The sequence below is a fragment of the Papaver somniferum genome, chromosome 9, assembly GCF_003573695.1.
Source record: "Papaver somniferum cultivar HN1 chromosome 9, ASM357369v1, whole genome shotgun sequence".
In the NCBI taxonomy this organism is placed as follows: domain Eukaryota; kingdom Viridiplantae; phylum Streptophyta; class Magnoliopsida; order Ranunculales; family Papaveraceae; genus Papaver; species Papaver somniferum.
This window is the reverse complement of record NC_039366.1, coordinates 143,883,479-143,891,912: the sequence shown is the minus strand read 5'-3', so window position 1 is coordinate 143,891,912 and position 8,434 is coordinate 143,883,479. Positions and strand designations below refer to the sequence as shown.

The following is an 8,434-nucleotide window of genomic DNA, read 5'->3' as shown; positions in this document are numbered from 1 at the left end:
AAAAATGTTTATTTCCTAAAAATACATAAAAACACAATATTAGTACAAAAATAGAGTTCCAACAATACGGACATTGAGGACAAATTAGACACAAAAATGTGTCTATCAATTAGCATGACGCTAACAAGATTGCATTCCGAACTCCCATCGGTAACTTCCATTACACAGTGATGCCCTTTGGTCTGAAGAATGAAGGAGCCACTTATCAGCGAGCCATGACTGCAATATTTCATGACATTATGCACAAGCAAGTAGAAGACTACGTTGATGATGTGGTGGTGAAATCAAGGACTCGGGCATCCCACCTGGACATTCTGAGACAAGTCTTCAAGAGGTGTAGAGAATACAAGCTAAAGATGAATCCTCTGAAATGTGCTTTCGGCGTTTCTTCCGGAAAGTTTCTCGGATTCCTAGTCACTGCGGAAGGAATCAAGGTCGATCCATACAAAACAAAAGCCATCACCACCATGCCTCCTCCACGAACTGTGAGGGAACTCCAGAGTTTCATGGGCAAGGTAAACTACATTCGGCGTTTCATTCCTGGACTGGCTCAACTTATTGCTTCATTCACTCCTCTGCTAAGTAAGGGAGTAAGTTTCACGTGGACGGCCGTCCAACAAGAAGCATTTCAGAAAATACAACAAATATTACTATCACCTGCTGTCATGAAATCTCCAGTACAAGGACGGCCTCTGATACTATACACATCTTCCAGTGATGTCGTTATTGGAGCACTCCTCGCCCAGGAGGATGAAGAAGACATCGAACGTCCAATCTATTACTTCAGTCGAACAATGAGGGATGCTCTACTCCGGTACCCGGAGGCTAAAAGGGCGTGTCTAGCATTGGTCCACGCGATCCAGAGGTTCATACATTATCTACTATCAAACAGGGTCGTGCTTGTAGCCAAAGCCGATCCCATAAAGTTCTTACTGTCGAAACCTGCTTTAATTGGAAGACCAGCGAAACGGCTACTTCAAATGTCATAATTTGACATAGCATGTGTTTCCCCAAAAGCAATCAAAGGACAAGCAGTCGCAGATTTACTTGCCGCTTTCCCTGGAGAAGATATCATGATGTCACATGAAGAAGTGTCGGGTGAGTTTCCAGAGATCTCAATTATTCAGGAAGAAACGTGGCTATTATACTTCGATGGGTCTGCTACTCCGAGCAATGATACTGGTGGAGCAGGTATTGTGCTGGTATCTCTATCCTAAGTCTTCTCACATTCCTTCAAGCTGGATTTCCATTGCATCAACAACTCGGCAGAATATGAAGCTTTTCTCCTAGGACTATCTTTGGCTAAGAAAGCAGGAGAAAAACACCTAGAAATCAGAGGGGACTCGAAGTTTCTGGTCAATCAAATGAATGGAGTGTACTCTCTCAAAAAAATAACACTTGCCCCATTCAGGACTGAGGCACAACGACTGTTAACTCATTTTTTTGATGCAACAATTGTTCATACTGGCCGCACCAACAATAGACATGCCGATTGTCTAGCGACTCTAGCATCCAAACTGCAGTTCGAAGGGTCCGAGAAATCCATCACTGTGCAAAGGCGTTCTGTGTCATCTACCTGGCTCACTCAAGTCTAGGATGCTCAGTCGAACGACTGGCGAGCGCCCATCATTCATGAATTGAGCAATTCTCTTACGGAGGGGAAAATTAGCCTCAAGGAATTGAAAAACTTTTTCTTGCTGCACGGAGCATTATACTATCGCAATCCTGATGGATCCTTATCGCGATGCCTTGGAGATGAAGAAGCCAGTGAACAACTCAAGCACATACATGAGGAAGTATGTGGGCAAACCCTGGTAATCACGCTTTACCGAAGACTTCAGATACTCGGGTATTATTGGCCCTCCATGGAGACTCAGTCGAGAAAGTTGCAAGGGTCATGTCCAAATTGTCAGACACCACCTCATCACTTGGAGGTTCTAACACTTCATCACACTGGGGACTGGAGAGAACCTTACGTAAAGTATCTCTGTGACAACGATCTTCCATCAGAGAAGAAAAGTGCGATCAAACTCATTCAAAGAGCCAAACGTTTTGTCTACTTGGAAGGATTTTGTATCGCAAAAGCTTCGGTGGGAATCTCCTGAGATGCCTGGCTGAACATGAAATCCCTACAATCCTGAAAGAGATGCACGAGGGTTTGCACCAAGGAAAGAAGAAATTATTTCTCCAAATTCATGAGAAGTATTACTGGCCAACCATAAAAGATGATGCAGCCGCCTATGTTCGGAGATGCCATCAGTGCAAAGTTCACGGTAATCTCATCCACACTCCTTGTCTCCCATTAAATTCTGTGAGCAGTACGTGGCCCTTCTACAGCTGGGGACTGGATATTATTGGGAAGATCATCCCAGCATCTTCGAAGCAGCATGAATACATCATCACGGCGACAGAGTATTTTACCAAATGGGTTGAAGCTATTCCTCTCCGGAGCACTACTGGAATTATAATTGCTGCCTTCATTAAAGAGCACATCATATGCAGATTTGGCATCCCTAAGCACATCATTACAGATAACGGAGGACCCTTTCCAACAAATATGTCACAGAATTACTTGAAGAATACGACATTAAACAAATCTTCTCCACGCCATACTATCCCCAGGGAAATGGGCAAGCGGAGAGCACCAACAAAACTTTAATACGGATTCTCAGTCGAACAGTTCATGACAATCCACGAACGTGGCATGAAGAATTGCCCATGGATTTGTGGGCTTACCGCACCGCGCCAAGGAGTTCAATCGGGACTTGACCATATTCTCTCGTCTATAGTGCTGATGCCATCCTCCCAGCGGAGATCAAAATTCCCTTTGCAAGAATTGCAGCAGCAAGTGGAGTGCAGTGGGACGAAGCCGAAGTGTCCAATTCGAGGATTGCCGAGTTAGACATGCTTGAGTCGAGAAGAGCCAAAGTAGAAAAAATATGTGGAAACTTACAAACATAGAATCTCCAAAGCGTACAACAAAATGGTAAGACCTCGAACATTTCAAATAGGAGATTTGGTTCTGAAAACAGCAAAGCATATCCAACAAGACATGTTCGCTCCCAAGTTCTCTCCTAAATGGGAAGGGCCTTATGTAGTCATCAAGGCAGTATCTAGTGGATACTACAAAATCCTAGTTGTTAATGGAGAAATCGAAGGAAACATCATCAACGGCAAATGGCTCAAAACATATTACGCCTGATCCGTAGAAAACTATTACCTTTTCATCAATTCAAGCATTTCTCAAAATGTAATTTATATTCCTCCAAAGAGTATGCAAAGTACTCCTTTGTTCATTAAACATTTCATAAATGAACAAAAATTTCTTTATCAATTATTCTGCCTACAGAAAAGCCTGAACCTATTCAAAAAAAAAAAACAATCATAAAGGCTCACTCAAATTAAACCATCCAGCAGAGGGTAATTCTTAAATACAACCATGTCTAACTTCTTTTGAAAGTTCTCGGTCTTCACCCTCAAATCCTGGACAGCTTTCTCAACTCTCGCCGATTCCAGGGCAAGTGCCTTCTCCTCTTCCAAGAAAGCAGTTGTGGTAGAAATTGCATCAGCAGCAGCGGATGCCTGTGGATTTTGATCATCTCAAGCCGACGACGAAGCCAACTTATATTGAACCGCAAAGTTTCACAATTCGAGATCATTTCATCCCACCTGTGCAGTTCATGGTTCTTGACATCTCGCAGATTCATGTCGTTCATCTCTTCAATGATCGGTAACAATCCGGCGACCGTGGTCACAAGGGTTGGGAGAAAACCTCTTCATATTTCCGTTGTAGCAATGTGCCCATACCGCCTCCAAATTTTGGTATACAAAGGTACATGACATTTTGGAATGACAAATCCACCGACCACGCTATTATTTGGAGAAGTATTAGTCATGGGAACTTCAAAAGGGAGTCCAGATGTTGGATACTCGTGAGCCCCAACTCTAGCTTCCACAAAATCAGTAGAGTCTTCATCAACATGGTTGCTGCTATCGTCGACCACGACCACGGATTTTCCATTCCTTCGTTTTCTAGTATCGACCACAACCTGAATTTCAACCTGCAACGATGGAACATTCAGAAGACATGGACAATGCTCGGTTAAAGAAAGATCTTCAGTCGAAGACTTACAGACGTCCTAGTCCCAGCTTCACGAGCAGACCTATAACGTGCAGGAGCCCTGACAGTCCGTTTAGGTCGGGATTCATTCCCCTGATTTCCCTGCAAAGGATCATTTTCTTTGATCAGGATTGATTTATAATCACATGAAAACGGTGGAAAACATGCTATACTCACTGGAATAGGTGTCCCAGGCTCATACTTTTTCGAGGATCCATTTCGAGAAGAAGCGCTACTACCAGACATGTTGATGAGAGGTATGATTATGATCAAAAAAATTCTTCTGATAGTATGCAGCGAAGAAGATGTGTTCAATCAATATCAAACCTTAAGTATTGAAAGTCAAGATGAAGATACTTATTATATAGCGATATGATGAGTCAGTTGCGGTTTCTGCTGAAACCCTAAATCTCGAATCAGATGCACGGAGATATGGGAAGAGCGCAACAATACTGGGGACTGACAGTTCATCTATAGTCAACGTTGCGATTGATGACCTAGCATGTCACGTGTCTCCCTAGACAGCTCATATGGTCGTGGATCATCATTGCCTACGTCGATCTTGGGTCATTTCTCAAAGCTAGAGTGTTGAGAAGTTTGGTGGAGAAACGATGGGAGATTATTGCTCAAAAAATAATTTCTAGCAACATCTCTACAGCCAAATTAATCAAATAATCAGAAAGTATCTACTTCAGCAGAAAGGAAATAATTTCAGAAAAATTCATGAGCAAGATCAGTCAGACTCATCAGAGGCGTTAGATTTGTCAGAATCATCAGGCCCATCATCATCGTCTTCTGCTGAATCCTCTTCACGCTCTTCATTAGAATCACTATCAGGGTCGTTGACGAAGTCTGAGAGAATATCCTCTTCATAGGAGTCCCAGCCAGCTTCCTCCTCACGCTCAGCCTCGGGACCAGCTCGGGCCAGCTTCTCAATTTCTCTAGTGTACCGGTCCGGCTTGATTTCACGCTCCGGTGGTCCCCACATAGATTCATCCTCTGAAGCATCAGAGTCTGAAGCTACACCTTCAGCACGGGAATGAAGCTTATCCTCAGCCTTCGCTATCCGACGCTCAATTCGGGCTCTTCTTCGTAGACGATCCATCAAATCGTAATCTTCATCTTTTCTCTTCATGAGCTCAGCATAAGTGACTCGCTGATTGTCGGTATATCACGATTCTCTTTAGCTCGAGTTTTGACTGTGAAAGGTTTGAAATCCTCTTCTGAAGAGATGGAAGAATAATCGCTGCTGCTGCTAGAAGTCACCATTTTCTGAGACAAGGAATATGGAGTTACAAACACGCTGGTATTAACGCCTGCAAAAATGGTATTCCTCAATTCTTACTTATTTATGATTTCACGAAATTAGTGATAACAACGTAAAACCCACAAAACTTGCTCGTTTTTTCAAACCTGCAAAATCGAGCATGGAACATATTATTCAAGAGTCAACACGGACTTTTCGAGAAACTATGAGTAATTCACATAACCTTCTATGTGAGCACTCGCTGATTTTTGCGCGTACTTACGCTATAAAATCGCTGAATTCACACATACACTGTGAATTCACCAAACTCATAAATTGTGTGGTTTCAAAAACTCAATTTTCATTCAATAAAGCGTGAATAAGTCACGCACGCACACAAAAAAAAATCCGTGAGTTAGCAAACTCACGTGAATAAATAAAAAAAAAACTTTTTGCTCAATCGAGCATTCGTCTGTGAAACGAGGAACTTTTCCATTTTGAAGAACTCTCCATACTTCAAATAAAATTTCGAAAGTTCTCATACAAATTTTCATCATGAACTCCGGGTTTTTTCAAAATTCCTTTAACTCTAAGGATCATTATTTATTAGTTTTACGAACGAACCTACGTTTCTAAAAGTATTTGCAAAGTTCATGCTTCAAAAACAAACTTGGTTTTCATGAAACCTAATAAACAAAACCTTTTGCTACTGCAACTAGGTCATATTTATTCAAAATTCTATGTGTCTCTTCCATATTAGGGATTTTTTGCTCGTTCCTCCGACTAACGAACAAACGTGCATATACATACGTTTTCTAAAAATCCTTCATAAATCATATGCATACGTCCATGGGATTTTGGTTTTATGGACAACTCATCAATCATAAAACCAGCAAAAAAAAAATCACAAACTTACTTGTCGGTGCCGGACGGAATTCGGCCGGCGGTGATCAGACGGGCAGCGGTGCTACTGGCTCCGGTGAATTTTCCTGCTACTGCTCGTGAAGTGATGGTGAGGAGAAGAGTGGCCGGTCAATCAAAATACAAAAAAGAATTTTAGGGCTTCTTCCCTTTTATATCAAATTTATTTCCAAAACCTAATAAAACATGGGTTTCCTTTTTTGGGCTCGGGCCCGCAAATACTAAATCGACCATAACTAACCTTCCAAATACCCAAATCAGCAGTGCCTCATCTCTCCACGTTCATGAGGTGACACTCTACCTTACTATCAGAGTTCTCATCCGCGCATTTGCTCGTACATGACATCATTGGGGCAAATCGAGGATTCTGGAACTACCTTTATAGACTGAGTTCAACCACTGATCTCGTCGACTGAAAATCACCATTTAATGCATACTGCGGAGCATGACTGTTCCCCACTAAGCAGGGGACTTAATGTAGATGGTGGATTTTGAACAAAGGGAAAACCGTAAAATCATGAGGCATGTTTTTGACGCGGCTTTCAGGCATGCAACGATTTATTACGAAGCCATGATGAATATGTTTTCGAAAAGCCTCCACTAGCTGAGCGTTCGATCCCTGGCATTTCATCGTGCCCTCTATGCAGAATAACATATTTGGGAAGTTCTCCGTAGATTGAGGACTTAACGCCTTCAGGACGTCGGTGATACTCACTGTTTCCTGACTGCAGGAGAGTGACCCACCTCCACATAGAAGAATAGTTGGGCGGCGGACGCCTTCAGGACGTCGGTGACACTTCACTGTTCCCTGATTATGTGGAGAGAGTGCATAGATTCAGGCGGTTCTCCGTAGATTGATAACACTAACGCCTTCAGGTCATAAACAACATCGTGACTCCCTGACTGTGCACCACTCAGAATGGATGTGACGCTTTAACTGGCTAATATCTTTTCTGAAGTATATTACCTCTGTCGTGACATTCAATATTGAATTCCCAGAATAATCTAATCCATGGTCGAATCCACGGCTTGATCTCATAGAATGGCAATGAAACAACTGTATTATCTCATTACTCTGATTTCATGATCGAATCCACTGGTCTCATGAAATGGTGATAGATAAATCTTAATTACTCTGATTCTATGGTCGAATCCACGATCCCATAGGATGGTAATGCTCGTTTTATTATTCTGAATTCATAGTCGAATCCGCATATGATCCTATGAATTAATAATGAACAACTATTCATTTTTATTACTCAGTTTCATGAATTATTCTCCACTGAATCTCATAAATTAGTAATAAATACTCAACAACTGGGCATCTGGACCATCACTGAGTAAGCCCCACAAAAATGGTGCAAGTGCACTCGACAATGATGCACGACTGAGCACCCAGAGGCACGAACGAGCATCCAAAAATATGAAACAATGGGGAATCCTTCGCACGGAGGCGCTCACTGTGGGCCCGCCGGACGGCCGTGCCCTAGCCACGGTCGGTCCGCGCCCCTCCCATTATTTTTCCTTATTTTATTTTCATAAACTCACGAGGGTTCTCCATCTTAGCAAAATTCCTAATTTGTGCAAAACTCGTGAGTTCTCCATAACTTGGTGGATTCACCAAATAAATCATAAAATAAGGAGAGGCGTGCGGGACCGGGCAACCTAGCCGATCGGCCATGCCCAAGCCGTGGCCGGTTCCAACACTCACATCCTTAGCTTTTTATAATTATTATGTCAAAACTTCAGATTCTCATGGATCCCATCCTTCAAGGACTCTCCGTAACTTCAAGGATTCATGAACAATAAAAAAAAAAGGAAAGGTGTGCGGGACCGGGCAACTTGGCCGGCGGCCATGCCCTAGCCCTGGCCGGGTCCCACACCTGCAATTCCTAATTCTCATAATATTTTTCCAATTCATGAAACTCCTGGGTTTGAGTAAAATTCGTGAGTTCTCCATATTTCTCAAATATTGCTCGAATCACGAAAACACCAAAATCCAACATGGTCCACACGGCTGGCTAGCCTCTCGCGGTAGGTATTTTTAAATATTAAAATTTTTTATATTTTAAAATATTGATTAATTGCATACATGCTCATTCCACCAAAAAAATCGGAATTCTCAGCCAAGATGAAACTCTTCTGAA

At 42.4% G+C, this 8,434-nt stretch overlaps 1 protein-coding gene across 1 annotated transcript; it reads right to left on the bottom strand.

Annotated features, from left to right (window-relative positions):
• Positions 1–4,853: 4,853 nt before the first annotated feature.
• LOC113312667 (glutamic acid-rich protein-like) lies at positions 4,854–5,255 on the bottom strand. Its single transcript, XM_026561401.1, has one exon. It carries the CDS (start codon positions 5,253–5,255, stop codon positions 4,854–4,856), a length of 402 nt encoding a protein of 133 aa, XP_026417186.1.
• Positions 5,256–8,434: the final 3,179 nt, after the last annotated feature.

Bases quoted from the DNA above. Each gene is read 5' to 3' on its own strand.
- LOC113312667 (XM_026561401.1), bottom strand. From the start codon at position 5,255: ATGAAGAGAAAAGATGAAGATTACGATTTGATGGATCGTCTACGAAGA.